The following is a 25,462-nucleotide window of genomic DNA, read 5'->3' as shown; positions in this document are numbered from 1 at the left end:
CACCCATCTCTTACCTCAGTCAACTGCACTAAACTCTAGTATAAATTTTCCAAGGCAGAAAACACAAGCGGCCATGAGAACACCTTTGTGGAGCCACTGTGGATTTCATCTCTTTGCCACTAGATTTAAAAAAACAAACATAAATAAGCATAAGGACTAAATCAATGAGCAGTCTTGATGTCCACTCCTGATCAGCTCAGTACTCCAAGTTCCTATTTGTCTTACTGAGTTTATTTTTTTTTTCCCAGTTGTGTGTTTATCTACAGCAATTATCCACCAAAAACAAGTTTACAAAGGATGGTCAACAAACAGTGAGAGTAGTAATATGAAGCTCTTAAAGACACAAACAGGATTTGCAGATCTGCATCAGCAGAGAAACCACACATCAACCCACAATGCTAAGAACAGAAGATGCTCCACCCATTCAATTCATAGTGAAAACCAATTAGGAACCCTATGTTATGCTACAAACTTCTCAACTGTTATGTCCCATCTTTTAGGTTTATTCAACATATCTGGCATTTTTCTGGGCATTCAGTGTGAGAGAAGTCAAAAAGATTTGTTACTATGGGAGGGTGGGAAAAAACAAACATAAAGGAAACGCAGAGTATACGAGAGTTCTTTGATACTGGAACCAAACTTTCAAAAATCAAGTGTTTACCACTGATCTGATGAACTGTGTGTTCCTGATTTGCTTTTGCTGTTGGGCGACATCAAACACCACCCTACATAGAACAGCTAAACTACAAATGCAGTAAAAAAAAAAAAAGAAGTATGAAAAGCAAACCTTAAACTCCATACTATGACTTTTTACAGCACATCAGGCAATCACGTGTGGATTCTCAGCAGAGTTCTGCAGCCTATACCAATTATATGGTATAAAATGCACCCACAAGGTGTCTTTACACATCTCCAGCATTCCCCCTCTAAACCCAGAGTTCCTCTAGAATACAGCCACAACACGTACAGACAGAGGTGTGTTTTTCAAAAGGACTGTGCTCTGACAGCAGAGTACTGAAGCTATTTATTGAATGTTCACAGCATGCTGCTCAGCGAGTACAATCTCATAACAAAAAATTATTTGTGGCCAGAAGGTAGAAATTAAATTTTTAATCCTGTAATGAACAGAGTAAGTAAACTGCATGCCAGGTATGAACATTGCAAAACTTTAAAGAAAAAAAAGTGACAGGGCTCCACAGCTCATCGTCATCAACCATAACGACAAACCAACAAATGCCTAAGCAAGACAACTCCAATTTCACTCTGCACAGGAACTGTCAGCTTTAAGTAGCAGCTCTGGTGCGGGCAGGTGCTTCGTGGAGGACCAGTGACATCTGGTGGCTTGTGGGAACAGACCAGGAATTGGCAGAGGGTTACCGCAACACCCCTGCCTTCTTCACAGGCTCCCTGAACACTACAGCCCAAATCAGCTGCTCTGGAGCTTTTTTTTTGGCTGTCATTAAAAGCCACTGACAACACAAGTGAGCTACGCTCGGACAAAGAATGTGCTCAGCATGCAGTTTCCCCTCTCGTCAGTTAACAGGTTTCCACTCCTGAAAGCAAGGGAAATGGGGCTCTCTTTAGACTCTTTCGCTCACAGAGCGTAAACTGTGATCTTTATATCTGTGTCTTCAAACACTTCCCCAAGTATTGCCAAAACTTTACTCCAATCGAGGCCGTCAAGTCCACATCCAATCCTGGAAAACAAGACACCAGAACAGCTGTAATGGCCTCTTTTGGAGCATGCTATGAACAACCAGCCCTTCAAGCAGCTACAATTTTATGTGGCACTAACTCAGCTCACTACAAATCAACATAATGCAGTTAAAATAAGGAAACAACCACGCTTGTATGTTTTGCTATCGCTTAAACGCCCTGGGAAATGCAAATTTCATTTGCAAAATTGAATAGAAGTGGATACTTGAACTCATTATTTCACAGCTGGGGATCATCTCTCAAACAATCCTCCTATGCAAGAAACATTGAAGTATTTAAACCACAGTAACTAATTTTCTTACCTGGGCATGGAAATGTCAGTAACTCCATTGTTTAGACAGTGAGATTTCATGGCTTCTAAACTCTTCCGCATATTCTCATACGTTGGTTTGTGAGAAACTTTCTTCTTCGTAATCTAAGTACAAATGTAAAAAGCCAGGTGTGCCTTTGGCATGATCACTGCAAACTACTTTCTCTTTTAAAATAAAACACATTCCACTACACTCTGAAACTCCACACCCAGACTTAACTACTGTGAAGAGAAAAAGACTTGGATAAAGAACTGTTTCACAGCTTAAAATAGTGTAGTTTAGCAGCTACTCCTGTCCATGTGAAGTTTAAATATACATACACAAGACAGCTTGGCTTCTCTTCAACTAGCAATATTTGAGTAATACATCTCACACCTCTTATATAGAAGAACATACTCAAAAAACCCATGACTATTAAAGCCCTCATCATCATATCTATTAGAGTTTAGTTACAGGGAAGTGCCTGAGTCCTGTCCCACTCTTACCAGGTAGTAAATGTATCGGTCCTCTCTTTGGAGAACTGCCACCTCCCCAGTCTTCTTTTCTAAAGTGAAGAAATTAAGGTGTTTTTAAAAGCAGTTACACTCCACTACGTAATCCCCCCCGCGCCCCAAGTAGCTTGGAATACCCTTACTGCTGGAAATCAAGGTTTTCCCTTCAGCTCCTGCATGTCCACCCCACGTGTATCACTCACGTTGATCTAACAGCTCTTGTACGCCTCCAAACTTTTTCTTAAAAAGAACAGCTATGCCTGCACCCATACGACAGTCCTCGCTGATGCAATGTGCCAATGCGTCTGTCTGGGGGCACGAGAAAAGGTCCCCCTTAACGCACTTGATCTGGAAAACACCACAAACAGAAGGGTAAATAAAAATAAACTAGGAGCACAGACTCAGAGAACAGAATACCCAGATAACAGGGAATCTGGCAAGCCTGTACTGTAAAGAGTGTAAGGCGTTGAGCTTAAGACGCAGTTCACAAGTAAATGAGTTGGCATGAATTATGAACATACAGATAACTATCTTTTCTGCAGGATCAGTTATGAGCATCACGTGCCAGCTCAACAGTTAATTTTACAAAACCAATGCTTAAAAAAGGAAAATTATGCAACAGAGAGTACAACTGGTTTAGTGCACATTTTCAGCGTACTATGAGTGTGTCAATGCTGGATAGCACCAGATATTTAGTTACGCAGGTAAGCTCTGTGCTGTTGTACAATACCTGCATCACTGACATAAGCACAAAAGCACAAGAAATTTAGCAATATCAGCCACCTTCCGCCAAAAAGCTAGATGGTAGAGCCACCTGCCCTGTTATTAGGTCTCTAGTAACAAGAAGCTCTCTTTACAGACACATGCATCACAGCAGTAGCCCACATAACCCATTTTCTACGCACTCTCTCCTCCTGATCCTTGGAGAAGTGGGTGGCCATGGTAACGTGGGCTACAGTGAAGACTCCTGTGGCTAGAAAAACAACAGAGAGAAAAACAGTTATTAGGAACCCCAAACTAGGCAATAAGCTGGTGTGCCAAAATGTGCAAGGCTGAGCCTACTTTATCTATGGGACAGCTGGGACAATCAAGACACCCCCTGAAAATAGAAAAGGAGGAGGCCAGTGCCCCAAATATTGTGGTGCAGCCCCACAGCTCCAGCCCATGAGGGGCAAGGGGGCCCCAGGTCAGGGTCACCACACAGCCGGCACCCACAGGCCTTCCCTTCTCCTCCAAGTCACCCCTGCCCCTTCAGGAAACCCTTCAGCAGGCCACACCCGCGGACACGCTGTGAAGAACGATCCGCCGGGCCGGGCCCTGCGCCACAAGGAGCCTCCCCAGCGCTCCCCACATCAGGCAGCCCAGCGCTCCCCGTGCCCCACCGCGGCGGCCCAGCGTCACGCCAACATGGCGACCGCCGCGCGCCTCTCTAGGCAGGCGGGAGGAACGCCCTCTCTATGATATCCGCCGAGAACTTTCCGAGGCCCAACCTACCGTCGCCCAAGCGCATGCGCAAGACGCTCAGAGGCGGAGCCTAGACAAAGGGAGTGGAGCTTCAGGCGGCGCTTGCGCATTGCCGGCCGCGGCGGTCCTAAGAGGTGCGCGCACCGCCTGGCGCGCAGGCGCAGTAGCTGGGCAGGGCGCAGGTGGGCGGTGCCCGGCGCTAAGGGCCGCGCGAAGGAGGCGGGGCCATGCGGGGCGGACGCTGCCGTGCGCCTGCGCCGCCCGTGCCCGCCCCCTCCCTCGCCTTTGTTCGGGGTTGGGCGCCATTTTGCGCGGCGGCTGAGTGGAGGCGCTGATTGGGTTTCGGGGAGCGGTAGCGGAGCCAATCAGCGTGGGACGCGAACCGGGGGAGCGAGGCACGGTGAGTGCGAGCAGCCAATATGGAGCCCCCGAGCGCCGGCCCCAGCGCCGGGATTGGCGGGGCCGAGTGACCAGTCAGGAGGCCGCTCGCAGGGCCGGGGCCGGCCGGCCGGGCACTGGGGGAGCCGAGGGGACGGGGCCCGGGGCCCGGCGCCTCCGGGGGCGAGGGGGCGCGCCGGGAGGAGATGGCTCAGGCCCGGGGCGGGGGCGGGCGGAGCGTACCGGGAGCTGCGGCCGCGGGGCCGAGGACGGCAGCGGTGGAGAAGGTGCGGCCACGGCCTGGGCCGCTGAGGGGAGGCGCGCGGCGGGCCCGGCCTCCCGTGGCGGGGACAGGCCTTCCCCGTGCGAGGCCGTTGGGACGGGAGCCGGCAGGGCCCCGCCCTCGACCGGCCAGGGCGGGGGGAGCGGAGCGGGCGAGCCTCCCCGCCGGCCCTGCTGACAGATGGGCCGCGGGCAGCCCCGGTGCCCCTCCTTCTCCTCCCCCTCCTCCTTCCCCCGCCTTGCCCGGGGGAGGTGGGGGGAAGGCGCCGAGTGTGCGCCGAGGGCAGGTCGCTGTCCCCCTTCCTCTTCCCCGTGCTGGTGAAGCGGTTGTGCGCGCTCCCCCGCGCGCCTCCCCTCAACGCACCTGGACGCCAACTGTCGCCACCCACGTGCTGTTCGGTTAGGAGAAACGGCCCTTTCCGCGGGAGCGAGGGGCCCCGGGGCTGCCTGGCTTTGTCCTCCGTGAGCTGCAGGGCATTGCCTCGTCCGCCCGAGCCCAGCGCCGTGTGCTCTGCCCGCTGAGAAAACCCCCAGGTCTGAGCCTTTCTGCAATAAAATAAAAAACATCCCTGACTTGAATGTTTGTTAAGGAGGTTGGAAACAAAATCTGGGTGCCACCTGTTTTATTGTGCCAAACAATGGGAGATAAGGCTGGCCTGTCTGTGCTGTTGTGTAGTTAAATCCTGTCTTTGGCTTCATGTGGGTGTCTGTGATCTGCTGGTGTCCTTAGAGGACAAAGATCATACGGGTAGATTGACAGGGTCTGCCCTAGAAACTTCTGCCAATTTAGAAATGTTGCTTCAGGATACAACACATTTAAAAATCATGCTTTAAAGATAGCTCAAGTCCTGGCACAGTTTATCACGCTAGTGTGTTCTTAGCGTAGCTTGTTTGCTGACGGAACTGTTGTTGATGTAGCTTCTATAGCCTCATATATATGTGTGTATATATATATATATGAATATATGCTGATAGAACACTAAGTCTTTTTCAGTGCAGACAAGGGCCTGGTGAGGAGGAGCTGACTGGTGAGATCAGCGGTGGGAGGAGCACGCCACTGAAGCAGATCACTGATCTTTAAAATTTAACTTTGATACAGTAATGCTGGTGCTCTGTGCTTTAATGAAGGGGATGAAATAATCCCTCGGAGGACTCTGATCCAGCATGTAAAATCTGTGTGTAACTGGCTAGCCACAGCTGGTGCAGAGAGTTAGGATTACAATGCTGCTAATATTTTAAGTAAACAAGAGAGGGGCTTGTACAGGGGTCTGTGAGGGATCATTCCCAAGTAGGGGTGTGCCTGTGTGTGATTATTGGTTGTGGTGTTAAGGAAGCCAGAGAACTTTTGGCAAATATGGTTTACTGGCATCCTGTGCTTGCTATTGAAATAGTTCCCTGAAGGATGAAATGTGAGAGCTGTTTTCTGACAGCCCCACAGGCATTCAGGGCAGAAATTATTACAGTGCAAAATTGAAATGAGAACCTTCGTAGACAACAACATCTTCAGAAAGATTATTTATCTTCTTTTATTCTGTCAGGCTGTGAAAAACTGTTAATAAATGGGCCAAGGATAGAGTTAAAATTGCGGTAAAATGTAGTGCCTTTCAGTGCTGTGACTCAAATTAGCTTTGTGATCTGCAGGGTTGGTGTGGTTACATCCTTATTGTGAACAAAAGATCTGATAGGGACTGAGAAGGTTCTTTTATTATGGCTGAGTATTTTGCCCCCGGTAATGAGCGTGCTTCTGCTCTGACCTGATACGTGCTGGTTAATCATTTATTTTTGTAGGTAAGCGACATTTGGTGTTAATGTGCAAGAAAACAACGAAATGCAAAATCATTGTGTGTTTTCTTAGGTCATGGTGAGGAGTAAGTTGATAAAAAAAATTGAAGTGTTCTTAAGATAAATGCAAGACAGTGAAGTACAAAGATGTTTTAAAGTTAAGGAGCAGGAAGCGTGAAAGGTGTCATTACAGTAGTAACCACAGCAACTGTTAGAGTTAAAGTTGGGAATAAATTTTGTGTGCATTTCTTTGAAAACCGAAGGGGCCTGGTTTTTTGTTGCTTTCGACTTCGAAGATTAAAGTTATAGGCTGCTTTTTCACTAATGTAGCAGGTGCTTGTTCAGTCATAGCATAAATCAAATACCTCATTAAAAGTAATAGTAAGAATTCTTCCCTTGTTGATCGACTTGAGAAGAAATGGGAGGGAGAAGGAGGTAATGGAACTGAGTATTTTATTTCAAGTGTGTTCTTCATATGTGTAGGCAAGGGGCCAAGAAATGAGAGGCAGTAAAAGGATGGAAGCAGGGAGAAGTCTGCTGGCTATGTTCAAAATACATGAAAGTAGGAAGAGAAGAAAAGAGATGTGAGGAGGGAGTGCTGTGTAGTTGTGGAAGGAGAGACAGTTTCACTTAGCTTTGTTGAATTCTTGAAATGTAGATTGGTTTTACACCGAAACTTTGTATATTGTGAGGTTTTTGGCAATCACACCCCTCTCCTCCACCAATGTGCAGTGTAGGCAACTGTCTATAGCCCAGAATACACAGACTTGAGGGGTGAAACAGGTTCATAGCTACTGTTTGATTCACTGAAGATAATGACAGAATTGAGATGGAGATGCTTTTTGCTTCTCAGTCAAGTTATGTGTTCTTGAAATTACAATTCTAGTTTTGTTACTCAATGAAAGTAAGGTGACATTATGAACGAGGTAGGTCCTTGATTAAACAGCAGCTCTTACTGTGTGATTCTGACCTCAGTGTCAGCAGATGGTTTGCTTTTCAGCTATTGTAAGATAATACTAATCTTCAACCCTTGGGACAATAATCACTTGCTTTTTTGTCTTGTGTCACCAGATACACAGACTGAGGTGTGCCTTTTACCCTATTGGAACTGAAGCGCTATGGAGCAGTACGCAGCTAATAGTAACAGTTCCACAGAGCAGATCGTTGTGCAGGCTGGACAGATTCAGCAGCAGGTATGGAAGGTGGTCACGGGTGAGCTGGCATTGCCAGTGCTGAGTTACAAATCTGTTTGGACTTTTCAGAGTTTCACAGAACCAGCAAGATGCTTCATGATACTGTCTGGATATGTCTTTACCTGACTTCTGTCACCTGATCAGTGCTCAGTGATCTGACTTGACTTGAAGTCAGAGTAAATATGTTTTATTAAAGAAAATACTTATTATAAAATTAAATTAATAAAATTGCAGGTATGCAAGTTACCAAATTTCAGTGTAGTTGGGAGTTTGCAAACTGGTAGTGACATGAGGAAAGTAACAAATCCTCTCTGAAAATGAAGGAAGCAGAATATTAATACAGTCAGTTGTCCACAAAGAAGAATGTAAATTCCTCCCAAAACTGAAATAGGTTTTGTTCAAGCCTGTAGAGGCTTTCTCCAGCTTTCTCAAGAGAAGTATTTTTTTGAGATCCTTTGTTTTAGAACTGCAGGTGGATCAAAACAAACACACAGGACAGGAATTGCAACAAAACATGTAGCTTTGGATGAACTCATCCATTCCAGAAAGAAGTTTCTGGTTCATGTTAGAATGTGCAGATGAGTAGGGCTGGGTTTTTTTAAGGGCTTATAGATTTTTACTGTTGTTAAGTTTCACCCATTCAGATATAGTAATGCACTTTCAGGTGAGCTGTGCTGGTGCTGAATTTTTGTTGCATCTGATGTTTGTTCTACTTCAAGGCAAGAGATGTTTCTTAGCTTGTTGTGCAAACGAGTGAGCCACTGGAGTATGTTTTCAGTGTGATTCGCTTTGCTTTGTCATCAGCCTATTTGAGCGTCTGATAGCGGGGACCAGCTTCTTCCATTGGATTTGATTGAAGTTGACTTTTCAGTCAGAACAAGATTATACTTGAGGTTAAAAAAATTTATCTTAACAATTATCAAAAATACCTGCTTCCAGCAGATAATAGAAGATATATTTGGTTTTATTGACACTTTGTAGGTTAAAAGGAGGTAAGAACATACCTTGGCTTGTTTCATTTTTAGTATGTGCTCTTAAAGCCAGTGTTGTATTTGACATGAAATTTTGTTCTAAAATAAATGTTTTTAACAGGCCTGTGTAATACAGCTTGTAGTTGAGAGATGTCCTTCATCTCCCAAATGCTAACACAGATAACACAGATTATTTTGGGACTCTTACTAAAGAGGCTAAAGATAGAAAAGGCTTTTAGATTTAACCGCTCTTGCAACCTCTCAAGATTGTCCTTCAAGGTCAGTGGTGGGAAGACATTGATGCAGGGGTGACATAGATGAAGCTTAGACTGTAGTTGTCTGTGCTGCTCTTCTGTGCAGAAAGGAGTGTATGGCCTTTATTTTAACTAACAAGTCTGACACAAATCTGGAACCCCTTCACAGTAAGAAACCTGGGCAGTGAAAGGAAACGTGAAGCAGAAAGGTAGCAGTGTGAAACACTGAAGCTGAGACTTTAAATTCTGCAAAATAATCTCTCATGTTATTTGTAAGTGATTTTTGTTTGGGATATTGAAACCTGCCGGTGTCATACGCAGTTTTGTTGGTATTCCATTCTCAGGTTTGCTAAACATATTCACATTCCTTATGTTCCAAGAGCAGTGGGTATCAATTTTAAATTCACCCTCTTCCAGCAAAGTGTCGTCGTCTCTTGTCAGAGCTGTGCATTTCCATGTTTCAAGCTATTCCTGTTCCTGTTCCCAGCAGCAGGGTGGTGTCACTGCTGTCCAGTTGCAGACTGAGGCCCAGGTGGCATCCGCCTCAGGCCAGCAAGTCCAGACCCTCCAGGTAGTGGTGATCTCTCTAATTGTGTTTGTGAGCACTGCATGACTCTCGCCATCGCCACATATCTAATGCTGTGTTTTTTCCAGGGTTTGCAATAGGAACAGGAAAATTTGTTAGCAGTAGTATCTGTGCTTTATGCTAGCTGTAGCATCCCATGCAGAGCATGGGATTATAGCTTTTCACTGGATCTCAGGTGCATGCCAGAAACCCCGATGCATTTATGAATTCCTGCTGCTGTAATTCTGAAAGTGAGTAGTAGTTGAAATGGGATGTAAAAGGAAAAAACACCAAGATGAGGATGAAACAGTCAAGAGAGATAACCTGAAGATTTCCTGTAGTTTCAAGGAGATTAGATTTCTGATATCCACTGTGAGTAGTTTTGTGTCTTCATTACATGAAAGAAAGATGGAGAGGTGGTAGATAAGCCATGAGCTTGAAGAGGGAAATTTTTTCATCTGTGAAAAAATGGGGACAATATTGGCCTCTGTGGGACTGAGAGATCTGATTTCTTATTTACGTGTGAATAACACAGGGAAACCCAGGAGAAGTATGTATCCTAACAGTGAATACGTCACAGACTGGAAAGAAATGCAAGGTTGTTTCAAACCCTGATTTATTTCCATGTGAAGTATCTTCTGTCTTGCAAACTTCATTTTATTAGTTCACGTAGGAGGCTTTTAAAGGAGTTCATAAACCCTGGGTAGCCGTAGCAGTGTAGTAGCACATTGTTCACTCAGTATTTTGGTTTTGTTTGGTTTTTAATTCTTCAGAGGAGGAGAGTTCCACAGGCTAGAATGGTTTTGCCAGGTGTAAAGTTGAACACAGCATTTTTTATGTTCAGAGTTAAAATATGAAAAGCTGGCTGACTTGAATTGCTTGGGTCACTGTGGCATCGTGGTCGTCACTATGTGCCCCCCCTTTTTTTTCTTTTTTTTTTGGCTTGCTCTAATACATTAACAAAGATCCTGGAATGTATCATTTTTCTTTCTGCTTATTGGATGTTGTGCTGCTGACTGTGCTTCTCCGTGGCTGACCTGAGCATGCTTATCTCTCTCTCTGTGTTGTAATTCAAAACAAGTACTCCTGATTTTTGTTAGGGACTTGTATGTGATAGTTACAAGGTTGAGGAACAGAAGGGTGTCACAAGGGTATTGGGTGACCTGTAAAGTCACAGTATTCTAGGTAGGGCATTGATCACTGAGGTACAACTGTGGTTCTTTCTGTGAATGTGTTAGCATTTAATTCACTACGGTATTTGAACTATGCAAAATGAAGCTTTTTTTAGGTAGTTCAGTATGTGCTGAAAATCTGTGCTGATGTCGTACGGCAGCTGGAGAGTAAGCATTCGCTATTGCATGTTCTTGAAATTTGCAGGTAGAAAACCCAAGAACTCAGTGGCTTTTTATAATGTTGTGTTGCTCTTGTTTCTGAACAACTCAGAGCGTTGGTAAAGAGTGATTACCTAGTTCGTAAGACTCATTTCACGTTTAAGCTGTGGAGGTGTGGTATTTTCAAAGACGTATTTTGGGGAGTGTGGGGACTTAGCAGGTGAGAGTGTTTAAACAGAGACATTTTCCCCTTGCTTTTCTTTTCATTGGCCTTTTTCCTAGTGACCAGAGACATACCTGGTCCAAGAGTCCAGAGACTCTAATGCTGAATTTATGAATCCACTGTAAGCCTTGTTGGGCCAAGAAGTGGCTGCTGCTCATTTTATTTCACTCTCCCTTACTGAACTACATTTTGTGGTGTTACATTTATAATTTCACGTAATAACCATAAAAAGATTCTCTTATGAACATCAGATGCTATATATCAGTTAGGAAATGGAAATGTTTTAAGTATGTAATTGAAGAGAGTTGAAGCTATGCGGAATCTCTCTGTCAGAACAGCTTATTTAGAGCTTTCTCATTAGGAACCCCTATTAAAGATCAGTAATAGTGATGTGGATAATGAAGTTTCTTTTACTATGCTTTGCTCCTGGGCTGTGCATGAAAGTAGTTATTGTGTCTGGAAAATTTAGCCGTGCTTTATTGCAATTAGACTTGGAAGTTTTGGTGAGACTGCAACAGAAGAAGATAACTTACTAAATCCACTAGCACATCATGGAAAAAAATTTAGAAACTAAAGATATTTGATGCTGATTATGAACCCAGGTTAGTGACTGTTGCTCAGTTTCTCTGGTCACCGCATTAAAATAGGTAAGCATTTAGCCTCGTGTGGCAGCCGCTTCAGTTTCTGGCTTCCCGTCACCAGACTGTTTCATTGTTCTGTTTGTTTTTTCTCCTGTTTCCTAGGTCCAGGGTCAACCCCTAATGGTGCAAGTAAGCGGAGGTCAGCTGATCACATCAACTGGCCAGCCGATCATGGTGCAGGCTGTGCCTGGGGGTCAGGGCCAGACAATCATGCAAGTCCCGGTTTCTGGAACACAGGGACTGCAGCAGGTGAGATAACCCTGATTTTATTTAAGCTAAATTGCAGAGAATGAACTGTGATGTTCTCGCCTTGTCAGATAGAACATTTGGCTCAGCACTCTTGAAATAAACTGGGCAAAGATGGTTGTTCTCCAGCTAAGGATGTGGCAGTGAGCTGCGTGTTAAGAATGCAATGAAAATTCTTTGTGTATTTGATTTTTGTATTTTATGGGATGGTGCAAACCTTTTAAATGAAGTCCATTAAAATCCAGGTGGAGTTGGTTTGGGTTTTTTTGGTTTTTCTTATTTTTATTTTAACTGGTGCTTGTAGTCTAATTGGTGATCTGGTGCCTACTCAATTTATGGCTCAGAAAGAGGATTTTTTTTTTGTTGAAGACAGCTTCTTGAAAATAACTTGTACTTGAGTTCATCTAATATGTGATGGGTGGAGGTGAAGTTAGACATTTCCATTGCACAGAAGGTACTACTGTAGAAGGTATAGAAGATGGACTTTATTAGAAGCAATTGTTTTGAAATATTTGTTTAAAAGACAGTTTTTTAATTTAAACAGGTGCTCAAAGTGTGTCCCTCAAAAGCAAAGGGAAGAACTGTAACAGCAGCATAATGGAAGTGTTTTAGTGATTTGAGAATGGGATTTAAGAATCAAGTTCAGCACAGTCCAGGAAGGCACATGATGTCTTGGTGTTTTGAGAGGTTTATTTAGTGTTTATTTAAAATTCCTTTTGTTGAAAGACAATATATGTTGGGTTAGGTTCTTTACAGTCTGGTTGTTGGAGGAAAATCCATAACTGGGATTTTAAGCACAAGTTTCAAACCATATTCCAGTTGTTCTTTTTTAATCTAAGAAATGTTCCACATTGGTGGAAAGACTTCTCTGCAAAGCTGAATACAACTTTTCTGTATACCTGGGAGTGCTTCTGTATGCTGGATAGTTAACACTCTTAATCCTCTTTTTTTTCTTTCTCCTGAGTATTATTATTCCTAGTTTCATGTGAATAATCTATTTCTTTTGACCGTTTTTTTGTGTAAGCAGTGGAGAACTGCCAGGGCATAATGACACCAGCATGTTATGTTTCCTCTATTCTGTGTGGTTGTGACTGCTGTGTCACATGGAGGAATAAATTAAAACTCTTCATTTTAAAATGGAAAAAAGAGAAGAATCAGTGCTTTCTTTTTCTTTGCAAGAGTAAATCATCCTCAGAGATGATTTGGTAATGCTGAGGCCAAGGAGGGAGAAATAAGAGGCATAGTTAATGTTCCTTTCTGACTCTTTCTTCCACAGATTCAGTTGGTCCAGCCAGGTCAGATTCAGATTCAAGGTGGGCAGGCTGTGCAGGTACAGGGGCAGCAGGGCCAGACCCAGCAGATCATTATACAGCAGCCACAGACTGCAGTTACTGCTGGCCAGACACAGGTAACTGCACCAGCATGAAAGGGTTGTCTTGAGAGAAATAGGAAGAGAAACTTGACAAATGACTTAAGGTGTGGTTAAGTTAAAAAAGGGAAAAAAAAAAAAAAAAGGAGGAATTAATAATATTGAGGAGAACTTGAGAATAAATTTCATATTTTTGTGGTGTTTTCATACATTACTCTGGGGCAGAATAAATAGATTGCATGTTTTTATCCATTGTGTTTCTGTATTTTATTGGTTCATGGTGGTTTTTGTCTATTTTGTGAAATTTGAAAACGTGAAGTATTGCTAATTTCATACTTGCGCCATTTTGTGAAGTAGTCTAGTCATACCTGGGGTTTCTGCTGATTCTTTTGATTAGGACCAAAATTAAATTTCTGAGCAGAATAGTTCTTCCTTTAACATATTCATAGTGAGACAGGAAACCTAGAACTTGTTTCTTTCAGTATTAAATACTACACTGTTAGAAAAAGTATGTTATGTGTGCTTTAGGTATTTTACCTGCAGTTCAATTGGTTTGTGCTCCATCCTATTTCTTGATGCTGGTAATAAAGCAAAAGAAATAGATGCCTGAAACACCTTAAGCACCATGTGTTTATTCAGGAATTGTAAAATTTGAAAAATAAGCAATTTGTAAAGTTACTGTGTTCTTTGTTTTGTTTAGACCCAGCAGCAAATAGCAGTTCAAGGACAACAGGTAGCACAAGCAGCTGAAGGCCAGACCATAGTCTATCAGCCAGTTAATGCTGATGGAACCATTCTCCAACAAGGTATGAGCTTTGGTGTGAAAAGAGTCAGGACTTAATATCTCTTTGACAGGGTTTTATTGCCTTGTAATTATTGTCAAAGAAAACATTGACTTGCAATGCTAGTAGCGCTGTGATACGAATTGTTGGCATAGTGAATGGAAGAAGAGATGCTTATGATGTTGTACAGGAGTTCAGCCTATGGTTCTTTCCCCAGAAAAATAAAATATGGCTCTTTTATTTGGCAAGGGCTGTTAGAATAGAAACACACACGTTTACTTTTACACCTTGGAGTACATGCTGTCTTATCTGACACTGGGTTTACTGGGCAGATACAAATGCAATAAATAGGAAGTATGGGGACGAGGTGATGGAATTTAGTTAATAACTTGCAATGCTTTTCTAAATCTTTTTGCATGTAATGGAAGGATGAATGAGTAAAAAACAGAAGTGGGACTAATGGTGTTCCCTTCTTTTTGTGTGCGTGTTTTTGGTTTGGTTTTTTTTTTTCTTTTGTGTTTTATTTTCTTAAAGTTACAGTCCCTGTTACAGGCATGATCACCATTCCAGCAGCCAGTTTGGCTGGAGCCCAGATAGTCCAAACGGGAGCCAACACCAATACAACCAGTAGTGGGCAAGGGACTGTAACAGTGACGCTGCCAGTTGCTGGAAATGTTGTCAATTCAGGTGGAATGGTTATGGTATGTATTTAACTTCCCATTGATATCTTTGAAGGTTGAGGTTTAAGATGTCTGTACACAAACTGTTGTCTGAGCTTCATGTCACCTTGATATGATCAGTCTTCTCAGTAGCTACCGTTAGTTTAAACAATGTAAGTTTTCAGTTTTAATGGCCTGTGTCCTGTTGCTATCTGTATTTTGTACTTTCTTTTTCCCAGAGCAGTTTATTGAGTTCAGAAATCTAGAAACTAAAATTCAAAATAAGCTGTTAACTGATCAGTAGAGGTTTAAAAAGATTGAATCAACTATTGCTTTACTTGAGGATCCCTTAGTACTTGTTTTTCTGATTCATAAAAGTGCTTTTTCTGCCAATTCTTATTTCTTTGGAGTGTGATGCCTTTTAATGTGAATTTTATTGTTCGTCCCCACTAGATGTCAGCAGCTGTACAAGTAATATTGCTTAAGAAATGCTCTGAAATTATCATATAAATTAAATAAGTGATAACCAAAAAGAAAGGGAAGCAATAGGCATGTCCTGTATGCTTAATTGTACAAGAAGCAGTAACATGGTAATAGAATTGTATATTGTATTGAAATTTTACCTTTATCAGGAAAAAACCAAGCACGACTGATAAGTAATTGATTTGTTTAAATTTGTTCTGCAGTTTAAGAACAACTTTATTACTCCTTTTATTTTAAGTAGGTGCGTTATCTGAACAAAACCTGAACACTTTCCATTTTAACGGGGTTTTTAAAATATTTTTTGTTTTGCATTCACTTTGTGTTCTGACGTGCAAGTACTAAAAACATACTCTCTGTACAGATGGTACCTGGAGCTGGATCGGTACCAGCTATCCAGAGAATACCTTTGCCTGGAGCAGAAATGCTGGAAGAAGAGCCCCTCTATGTAAATGCCAAGCAGTATCACCGGATCCTTAAGAGGAGGCAGGCGCGTGCTAAGCTTGAAGCAGAGGGAAAAATTCCCAAAGAAAGAAGGGTGAGAATATAACTCAGATCTAGTACAGAGTTGCTCTGTGAGAAAGGCACAGAAAACCACCTGTGCTGGAAAATGAGGACTGGGATCTTAACCTGTTCTTTGATTTTTTTATTTTATTTTGTTGTTGTTGTTCATAAGCTACATCAGAGTAATTTTTTTAAGTCTCTTCATGGCAGTTGTGCTCCTTTGCATGCTTTTAAGTGTTGAATATGTGTGTAGCTGTATTGCAAATGGGCATTTACTGTAAACACTTTATCTTCAGGGAGGAGGGGAAGGATGGGGACTGGGCAGACTTCTCTAGCAGTCAGGAATTTCCCCTGCTGACAGTACTGAACTAGAAATAGTAGGCTGGTCTCTCATTACCTCCTTCATAATGTTGCAGAAATACTTGCATGAATCTCGGCATCGTCATGCCATGGCCAGAAAGCGGGGAGAAGGTGGACGTTTCTTCTCACCAAAGGAAAAAGACAGCCCTCATATGCAGGTGAGTAGAATTTTGTCTGTTCTTTGGACAACTGCCACTTCCAGTTCTTCAGAATATGTTTTAAAGGTCTTTGTACTGTTTTGTTTGTTCTTTTTTGGGCTAGGCTGCTGACCTTTGTCCCTCTCTACCTTTGAATTTATGTTTCAGGCATTGTAAAGAAACCTTCTGTCTCACTTGTAGAAAGCAAGTGTCTGATTGCCTTGAGTAATTCAGTTACAGTAATATTGATAGAAATGTATTCACTTTGTTTTACAAACAGAGAATACTTGTATTTGTCCTAAGAAATACAGTCTTTGCAGCCTTTCTGGTTGCATACCAGAAGTATTTTTTTAGAACATGAATTAAAGGTAGAGACACCCTATCTTACAATTAAAAAATGTGAATATCTGATTCTTAGCTGTGTATTGATTGTCGTTAGAAATGCAAGACAGGTTTTCAAAGGAAGAGACACAGTAGAGTAGAACTAGCAAATTCTGTTGTGGATTAGTGCTTTAAAGCAGTCCTGTGGCTTTAGCAGAAGAATATTTCTTATATATCTCATTCTCTTACACTGGCCTGTAAAACCCAGTAAAAATATGAAATGTTTAGAGATCAAGGGAGGGGGCAAGAGTATCTCATCTTGACAGAGTTGTCCGTGATTCTCTCTGCTGTTATGGAAAAATCTTGAAGTTACAACATGATGTGTGTTTTGAATCTGTAGGATCCAACTCAGACCAATGAAGAAGCAATGACACAGATGATCAGAGTCTCCTAACCACTGCTCAACGAAATAAAATAACTGAATAAAATTCCCGTCCCTTCTGCAAGTCTGTCCTGCCTTTCCAGTGTACCGAGTGAGTCTTTCAATGGGACAATCGCCATATCACAGCCTATCCTTTTCTACAGAACAAGCACCACGTTTTCAGTATGTGGTCAAGATTTTAACTGCAGTTGACTCAACAAATAGAAACTTAACGACTTTCTTGGTAAACTCTTCTGATCCAGCGCAGGGATTTCAGAGTCTGACTGCTCATGCCTTTTTTTTTTTCTTTTAAACATCTCTTGCATTAAGATTGGCCATGGGTGAGAGTGTGCCACTGACTCAGTGATCAGCAATAACTCTGGCATGCTGGAGCAGGGCCAGCAAAGACCTCTCAAGAGTTACAGCCCTTCTGTACAGAGACATAACCCCTTTATAGCAACCACCACTGACATGGCTACACCACAGTACTTTGTTTTCCCAGCAGAGACTTGTTATTTACATCCACTCTTTACACCTTTGGACTTTATTGTCAACTGAACTGTTCCCTGTTGTTGCATCTGCACTTCTGAAACTGGCAGAAACTGAAGGGGGTTAAGTTCCACCTTGTAAAATATGTAAGCAGCAAGCTATTCTCTGGGAAAATTTCAGCTATCCAGTCACAATGATAGAAATATTTCAAGATGATTACAAGACTTGATATATTGTGTATCCTTTCCAAGAAGTAAGAGGGGAGAGGGTGACGTCGGGGTAAGGATTTAATCAGTAAAAGCAATCTCTGGGTGTTTTTTGGTACGTTTATTGCCAGTAGTTGTTGCTTTGGAAGAAAAGTGGATGCTAGTGTGTAAAAAGGATTAACACTTCTAAGTGAGTCTCTTCCAAAGGACCTTTTTTTTTAAAAAAAATCTTCCTTCTAACCTGCCAGTCCAGTGCATGGTTCCTCCAAAAGATGTAAAATCTGCAATCAGAGTGATAGCACTTGACCATCTTTGTGATGGTGTTTCATGATGTCTGTTTTCAATCAGTTCTACAATTCTGTCGTTCTGCACGGAGTGAGGGATTGTTTCAAGACAGCAGAAGCATAGGGCAACTCAGCTCATCCTGATGTAACTGAGGGACTGTTCAACAAATGAAGGCAGATATTGATGAACCTTCCGGGCTTTTTATAGACTGTGGTCTTTAAATTGAAAAAAAAATGGCACTTAATGAAGGAGGAGTACCTACATTTAAAAAAAAAAGATTTTTTTCATGACCTATAGCTGGCTTCTGGCTGAGTAATCGACAAAACATATCTTCAATTCCATAGCTCATTACAGATTTTAAGCTTGCTCCATTCCTACTCATTTGAAATTTGGCAATGGAAGGATGGAAGCTGTAGTTCATAAGCATTTTAACAGGTGATACTTGCATCTTTCCATGCCTGTCTCCTCCCATCTTGAATGAGTTTTACAGCCTGTCGGTGTATCACCTGCATGCTATAGTCCCATCTCTTCCAATTTTTGTGTTCTGTAAAACATAAAACTGCATCACAGTTAAGCATGGGATTGGAAATACAGCCAGGCATTGTCACTGAGGGAGGTGATTATGGACCTTGAATAGGTAAAGTAGCAGAAGGTGGGGTGTTTTTGAGGAAAGCATCCAAGGATGGGAGAGACTGGTTTAAATTCAGTGAATTCTGTTTTCAAGTGACAAAAAAAGAAAATGAAACTTGAAAAATACAATCCATGTTATCTCCCTCCTATGTTTTCCCATTCACTGAAAGCTTATGCAAAATGGAGGACAAATTGGGAAGTTGTAGAAGACTGGGAGGATACAAAAAGACAGAGCCTTGAAAATTCTATTTATTTTGGATAAAAGAGAAAAATACTAGACCTAAGAGTATGAGAAGATGGGAAGGAATGCAAGAGGAGAGAGCAGAAGTGTGGAGAAATGTTAGATTCTACGTTGCCAGCAGGCAGTCTTGAAGGAAGAGTGTGCCTGTCTAGATACTAAGGATGACAATGTTTAGGTCAGCCACCTGGGGAGGTGTGGAGCCAGTGAAAGAACAAAGAAGTGCAGATTTGGTATTTGTAGTTAGGCAGCTGGATTTTTTTAAATGGAGTTCAGTTCATTTTCTTTCTGAATTTTTAGTTCCATGTTCTTACCCATACCACAGCTGACATGGTGAACCAAAGCTGAGAAGGAAACTGTTTGTCATGTAGTGACACCTGCAGCTATGGGAGGAGGTGGCCTAGTTCTTGACGTGCAAATAAATCTTTCTTTCAATTTTGTCTTAAGTTATACTAGTAATCTAACATTCTGCTCACAAATCTTACATTAGGATTTTTTTCTAGTGATTCAAAAGGCATTTGTTTACCTCTGTTGCATTGATGGCATCTTTGGTGCCTTTGGTTGCTTCCGCCTTAAAATACTTGGCCAATTAGAGCATGGTGCTTATTTTCTTCAGTTGGCGACTATGAAATCCTCACCTAGCATTTCTTGTGAGGTCACCCATTTCAGGAAATAATGTAGCTCTCTTTTAGTGAAGGAATAACAAAAAATTTGCTTTAGTTGAATTTGCAGCAGCATTGTAAATATTTTTTTAGAGCATCTGTACATTTTGTCAGTGGAGTATTCATGTGCTGGACGAATATTTCGGTGCTGGAGTAAGACAGCCCCTCCGTAACGTTTCTGCTCTTCAGCTGACAGCTAATCTCTGTCCTGGAGAACCCCCTCTGAGAGTTGGAAGTTAGGGAAGCAAAATTATTGCTCTGACATAGGTATTTTTTGTAATGAGTCATTACTTCTTTTCTTAAAGAACGTGTAAACTTCTTCAAAACAGATAAAACTTTTTTTCCAATAAGCCCTTCATATATAGGTTCTCTGATCCGTTGTTGTAGAATGTGTATTAAGACCTATGGATTTGTGTTATATAGGAAGTCTTATCGTTAATACTTTAAATAGTGATGTGAAAGCCTGAGTGCTACTGTCATATCTTTCGTTTCTTTGGATTATATGTATCTCTTCTAAAATTAGTGTTTGCTTGGTGAGATTGGAGTTATCGGTCAACACCCCGTTACCAAAAAAAGTCTGCTTTCTTTTCCTGGGTAAACTTGTTAAATTGGAGACATCATCAAGTTCAAACCTATTAATTAAATGAGAATTCTTTGTGCATTGGCTACACTTGAGCTAAAACTCCAGTTTAGGAGAGCATAAAAGAGTGGGTGAAGATAAAAGAAGAGGCTCGGGGAGAAATGTGGTCGATTGACCCAGACAGCACTGGAGCAGCGAACCGATCAAAAACCAGTTTTTTATGAGTGTTAAGAATGGGATGTGGAAAATGATCCTCAAGTGATGCTAAATGGCTTTAAGGCCTTGCATGTTAAAAAGAAAGGGGGGGAAAATCTTTTCTTTGTGAATGGCTGTGGGAGGGTACTGAGATTAATGTAATGTAAGGCAAAGTTTGTATATAGTTAAAAGTTTATAATTTTTTTTATATGATGCATTTTTTCAAGTGTATTTTGGTCTTTAATAGATGCAATTGTAAGTACTGTGTACACTATCCAGCTAATAAAAATTTATAAACCGAGAACAAGCTTTGGCTCTGTTTTTCAGACAACCTGCTCTTTTCAGTCAAGTGGCAGTGGTGAGGAGGGAACAGTGAGGGCAGGCGGCAGTTTTGGCGCCGCTGAGAAACACCTAAGCGGCTGGCAAGCTTTCCTGCCCTCAATGAGGGCAGCTCGGCCTCCACCCCGGGGGATGGCTGGGTGCGCCTGCTGCCCGTCTGCCCTGTGGGGAAAGGCACAGACATCTTGGCATCCATCTTCCCGCCATCCCCATCCTGCCATCTTGCTGCCTGAGGGGACTGCTCTGCCCGCCCCTGGGGTGAGTGCTGGGAACTGATTGGCTGAGGGAAGCTGGGCTGTCCCGCCGTGGGTGCTCATTGGACGGGTGTTGCTCTGGGACACCTGATTGGCTGGTGAAGAGGGCCTCCATCTTGCCCTGCTGCTCTTCCTCACGGGCTAAGGGAGCCCCTCAAGATGGCGGCTCTAGGGTGGTTTGTGTGCAGGAGCTGGGTTGGCTGAGGAGGGGCTGCTTCTCAGCTCTGAGGCCAGGGAAGCTGCTGTTACCCTCTTGAAGTTGGGAAATGGCCTCGATGAGCTGGGGGAGGGAAGGAAGGCTGCTTTGACCTGGCCAGTGTTGCTTTTGTGTGCACTTGGAGTGTGGGGAAAATCTTAGGTGAGTCTGGGCTGGGAGGAAAGAGGATGCATGGCAATTATGGTTTGAAAGAAAAATTACCATTCTAATCATTAAGGGAAATATGCATAGTAGTCACACTGTGTCCCTTCCATAGCTAGCCAGCTCCTGGATATCTGTTGGCATAATGCTTAGCATGTTTCGGTGACATTTCAGTCTCTTTGCATGCTTGCTGCAGGATTCATTGCATTGAATAATTATCCCTGAAAGACCTGCTCTGTAGTTTGTAATATATCCAAAATATTTTATATCCAAAAAACTTTCCCGTTTTTCTTTCTGTGGGGCTTTCAAGAGATGGAGCAGAACTGGATGGTTTACATAGTGGCTGATAAAACATTGTCCTTTTCATCTCTGTCTCCTGCTCAAATCTCCCTGGCTTCTTAGGCAGATGGCGAATTTTACCCAATTTGCAAAACTGCTACTGGAAGAGACTTAACCACTTCTCTTTCCTGTTGTGTATCATTTCAGACCTTAATGGTATCGTCCTCATACTAACACCTTTGATGTCTCAAAAATGACCCAAAGCACAAAGGTGTCGGTCATTAATTCTTTCCAGAGTTGGTCAATGCAGTGATGACCAAAAAAAAAAAAGGAAATAACAGTATGCAAGAACAGAAAATGGGAAGTTAGGACAGAAAGTGAAGAATGCAATCATGCAAGCCTGCTTAGGAAGCCAGAAATTTATTTCTTTAGCTATTGTTATGTTTTTTCCTAGCTTTCTTTTCAGAGAATTTGCAATAGAGGGACAAAATAATCTCAATATAATGGCAAAAAGCCTGCTATCATGTAGCCACATCAGATCAGTCAACAGAGTGTCCTTCTTCTCTCTCCTCTTTCTCTCCCCCTTCTCAGAATTGTAGAAGCACTCACAGGCAGAGTGGAGTTTATGTGATTCATGGATGTCTTCTCTGCTTTTTCACATTCCTTTCCTCCCATGACACCCAATACCTAAGTTGGAGTCTTCTTGCAATCTTAATACCAAAAAATTAAAGCCATTTTTTATTGTATTCAGCATCCTTGGGCCCAACTCACAGAATGAAGACGAAAATCTCAGTCAGATTAATTTTGGTATTTATCCATAATCCCTAATGGATGTTTGCACATATCACCATGATAACAGGATTCAGTAGTTTGATCAAAATGTATTTAATTTATAATAAAGTCAAGCTAGATTTATACTGTAACATGGGTGTGGCATTAATAAACAACAACTACCAAAGGCAAGGAAATACAAAGTTATTTCTTTGTAAAAATAAATAAATAGCTTTGGGTGTAAATTCTGCACACAGTATAACATAGACAAATATTTTTCAACAAGACTCTTGTTTACTAAAACATGTCAAGTGCATTACTTGTCTCTCTGAAGTCCATGAAACAACTCGTATGTTTAAAATAAAGCAAGTTCTTTACCACTTGGCTGACTTGGACCTTATCAGAGTGGGCAATAATTAACATTTTATATGTGAGTATTTAAGTGAGCTGTTGAAGTTGAGTCTGAAAGGAAGCATCATGTTCCCGTATCTCATAGCCCTTTGTTGACTGTGGCACTGTATCTGTTGCTACAAGAGAGAACCAGTTTCCTGTATTTGGGTTTATAGTTGCCTGTTGTTTAAAAATAATGCAATTTACAAAAAGGAAATATACCATAGCCTTCTGCTAGATTTGCTTACCAATAGCTGGATTGTGATGCTGTACTATTAGAAAAGTGCAGTTATTTTTTCAGGGAAGGTTTGTGCATCCCTGTGTTTGTGCATCCTTGCAGTTGCTTTCTGCCTCACACCCCATATGCATCCAGTTTAAGCCACTGGTTACAAATGGATTGTTTCTAAGTGCAGTTTGGCAAAATTCTGTGAATAAGCCCAAGGCTTTGTGCTGCTTTGTTTAGGTGGACCTATCTTTCTCTTTTCAGTTCCAGAATGTGGAGTTGTGGCTCTGAAGATAACAGGAGCATATTCCACAGGCCCTGAGGAAGCTGAATTGCCTGGTGGTTCTCGAACATGGAAGAAAACTTTGGTGCAGGCTGTATGTTGACTGACATAACATCTTCAGGCTTTGGCTGAGGTTGATTCCTTTAAGACAGCATGTATTGTACTGTCATTCAGTTCCCCATCTGGCATTCTGCTTGCTTTGTTCCATACTTCTGAGAAACCACAGACAATGAGAAGTTAAATTAAGCAATTTTTCTTCTGAATATTAGTTCATCTACAAGCACAAATATTTCCTCCTCGTATCATGAAACTGGGGAAGGGGAGGAGATGCATGGGAAAAGGCAATGTGTGCTCAGAGTTTAGAAAACTTCTCTTACACAAAACTTACTTCCTCAGATTTAAGGGACTGAGTAGAAAAGTGCAGCAACAGTTAACACTCGAAATATTTAGGGTGATTGCAACTAGCAAAGTTTTCCTGTGATGAGAACCTTTGGTGACGTTACTGAAGATCCAAGGCCAGTTAATTATCAAAATTACATATTTGTTATTACATTTATTTTTCTGAGTGTTGTAAACAAAGAAATGCAGGAGGGCTATGACTTACTCAAATAACTGAGTTAGGTTGTGCCTGCTTTGCAACAAGTTGTCAGACAATCAGCAAATACAGACAGCCAGCTTTAGCCTGCTAGCCCATAGGATGCATGGTACCGCACACTTTATAATCCCCACACGTGGTAAACACAGAGCCAGTGTCTGTGCATGGCAGAGGTGAAACAAAGCACCAGGAATGAGGGATTTCTGATTATATCTTACCTGCAGTGCTGCTTGTCTGAAAGAAGGATGTCTGCCAAAGTTCTTCCCTTTTCCTGCCATAAAGGACAGAATTTCCTTTGAGTGTAAAGCCTACACCTTTACCTTTTCATTTTAAAAATCACTGTCCCCACTATCCCTTCCCTGTCATTTAACTCACATCTTGCATTTCGCTCTCAGCTCACTCATTGCCTCTCTGGACAATGATCCCTATGAACAGACCTTCCTTACATTCAGGGTGGTGGGACAACAAGCTGTAGGGGCAGGAAAATTAGACAAGAGGATTAGGGAGCTTTACATGCCCTTTTCCTTCTGATGTAAGTAGTGACAAGGAGTATAACAGTAGCAATCAGGGCAGCTGTAGGCAGGAAGGAACTCAGCACCATGAGAGCTTAGAGAGTCCTGCAGGGAAAAGCATGATGTCTCCATTACTATTTACAGCACCAGAGGTGACTAGGTTAATTTGGGAGGGGATTTTGTGTGTTTGAAAATGGATTATGGTTCCAGGATAAAAATTCAGCATGCAAATATTACCCCTGCTGTCTCTAAACAACTGTGGTTCCATGAGGTCAGTACTGATCTACAGCCACAGAGGATCCATCCCAGCTGTATTTTCTTTGGCACTTGGCAAGCCTGGGGAATGCTCAGGAGCTTGAATTCTCTTCCTGCAGTCATTTGCAGTGCTACCAGAGTTCAAAGGCATCCCTCATCAGGATGCAGTAGCCCTTCTCGTGGTCTGTCTCTGATCAGGATTATTAATAGGGTCACCTTTGATCAGGCCTGGTAATAACTCTCGTCTACCATACTATGTTGTTTAGCTGGGATTGGTCTTAGGCTGGTCTGCTTGTACAAAAGGCAGAGTTACTGTAGCATTGCATGCGCCGTAGAGTTGTCCCTTTTTTAACCAGGTAGAAAGAAAGAACTCAGTCAAACTGAGCATCTTCAGTAGAAGTCTCACCTAGTGCTTGAAAAAAAACCAAGAGCAGTTGATTTTCCCACATCGATCTGACCCTGGTGACTTTTTCTTGTGCTAAAAAATCCTGCTTTGCAGGTTTGTAGAATGGTGCAGAGGTATTGCTTGCTAGTTAGCTGTGAAATTGTGAAGTTGCACAAGGATATCCATCCTGTGCTATTTACCAGTAAAAGAAGATTTATTAATGCAGCTAATCACTGGAATGGAATCAACCAGTTCCTCAGGTGAGAGCTGGGAGTTTTGTTTAGGTTGTTGGATAGTACCTGTTATCAGTGTATCTAAATGAAAACATCGAGTGTAGGCCCAGCCAGAGAGCTAGTAGTAAGTAGCTAGTAGGACAAGAACAGGTTGTCCTCTGGTGTTTTTTCATTCTTGCAAAATATTTGATACTTGGTTGCATGATGCCTTGGAAAACCTACTTATTCAATGATTAATCATGTGCAGAGGGACAAATGAGATTTGGTTTCTACTTTCCTTAGAAAAGGGATGAATCGTGTGATTCCCCTCCACACACACATTTTTCAGTCACATTAGGAAAATCAAAGAATAGCTTCCACTAAGTATCTTCTGTTTTTCTGGCTAAAAGCAGAAAAGGAAGTAAAGCATTAAAACAAAT

The 25,462-nt window shown here is 42.1% G+C and overlaps 2 protein-coding genes across 15 annotated transcripts; one reads left to right on the top strand and one right to left on the bottom strand.

The window, feature by feature from the left end:
• Positions 1 to 978: 978 nt before the first annotated feature.
• Positions 979 to 4,823, bottom strand: OARD1 (O-acyl-ADP-ribose deacylase 1). Of its 5 annotated transcripts, none has more exons than XM_068419507.1 (6): positions 4,604 to 4,823; positions 3,424 to 3,491; positions 2,722 to 2,866; positions 2,513 to 2,571; positions 2,019 to 2,131; positions 979 to 1,697 (listed from the first exon to the last, which is right to left on the bottom strand). In XM_068419507.1, the coding sequence occupies exons 2-6, from the start codon at positions 3,457 to 3,459 to the stop codon at positions 1,595 to 1,597; spliced, it is 456 nt and encodes a 151-aa protein (XP_068275608.1). In that variant the 5' UTR covers positions 3,460 to 3,491; positions 4,604 to 4,823; the 3' UTR covers positions 979 to 1,594. The 5 variants fall into 5 exon arrangements, with proteins under 5 accessions (XP_068275608.1, XP_068275607.1, XP_068275605.1 ...); XM_068419506.1 differs by lacking the exon at positions 4,604 to 4,823 and adding an exon at positions 4,013 to 4,043; XM_068419504.1 differs by lacking the exon at positions 4,604 to 4,823 and adding an exon at positions 3,796 to 3,959.
• On the top strand, positions 4,216 to 16,948 carry NFYA (nuclear transcription factor Y subunit alpha). Of its 10 annotated transcripts, none has more exons than XM_068419496.1 (10): positions 4,216 to 4,382; positions 7,496 to 7,617; positions 9,330 to 9,416; positions 11,705 to 11,851; positions 13,125 to 13,256; positions 13,918 to 14,023; positions 14,552 to 14,700; positions 15,503 to 15,676; positions 16,059 to 16,160; positions 16,861 to 16,948. In XM_068419496.1, exons 2-10 carry the CDS (start codon positions 7,543 to 7,545, stop codon positions 16,912 to 16,914), a joined length of 1,026 nt encoding a protein of 341 aa, XP_068275597.1. In that variant the 5' UTR covers positions 4,216 to 4,382; positions 7,496 to 7,542; the 3' UTR covers positions 16,915 to 16,948. The 10 variants fall into 10 exon arrangements, with proteins under 10 accessions (XP_068275597.1, XP_068275593.1, XP_068275594.1 ...); XM_068419492.1 differs by having other exon boundaries at positions 14,534 to 14,700; XM_068419493.1 differs by having other exon boundaries at positions 4,217 to 4,382; positions 9,333 to 9,416; positions 14,534 to 14,700.
• The last annotated feature ends 8,514 nt before the right edge of the window (positions 16,949 to 25,462 follow it).

The sequence above is a fragment of the Nyctibius grandis genome, chromosome 27 (assembly GCF_013368605.1).
Source record: "Nyctibius grandis isolate bNycGra1 chromosome 27, bNycGra1.pri, whole genome shotgun sequence".
Taxonomy (NCBI): domain Eukaryota; kingdom Metazoa; phylum Chordata; class Aves; order Nyctibiiformes; family Nyctibiidae; genus Nyctibius; species Nyctibius grandis.
Note: the sequence above shows the minus strand (reverse complement) of the source record. Positions and strands in the feature narration are given on the sequence as shown.

Coding starts and splice junctions, on each gene's coding strand:
- OARD1 (XM_068419504.1), bottom strand. CDS start 3,871: ATGTGGGGAGCGCTGGGGAGGCTCCTTGTGGCGCAGGGCCCGGCCCGG. Junction 3,492..3,795: donor TCTTCACAGCGTGTCCGCGG/GTGTGGCCTGCT, acceptor TTGTTTTTCTAG/CCACAGGAGTCTTCACTGTA. Junction 2,572..2,721: donor ACAAGAGCTGTTAGATCAAC/GTGAGTGATACA, acceptor TCTTCACTTTAG/AAAAGAAGACTGGGGAGGTG.
- NFYA (XM_068419492.1), top strand. CDS start 7,543: ATGGAGCAGTACGCAGCTAATAGTAACAGTTCCACAGAGCAGATCGTT. Junction 14,701..15,502: donor ATTCAGGTGGAATGGTTATG/GTATGTATTTAA, acceptor CTCTCTGTACAG/ATGGTACCTGGAGCTGGATC. Junction 16,161..16,860: donor AAGACAGCCCTCATATGCAG/GTGAGTAGAATT, acceptor TTGAATCTGTAG/GATCCAACTCAGACCAATGA.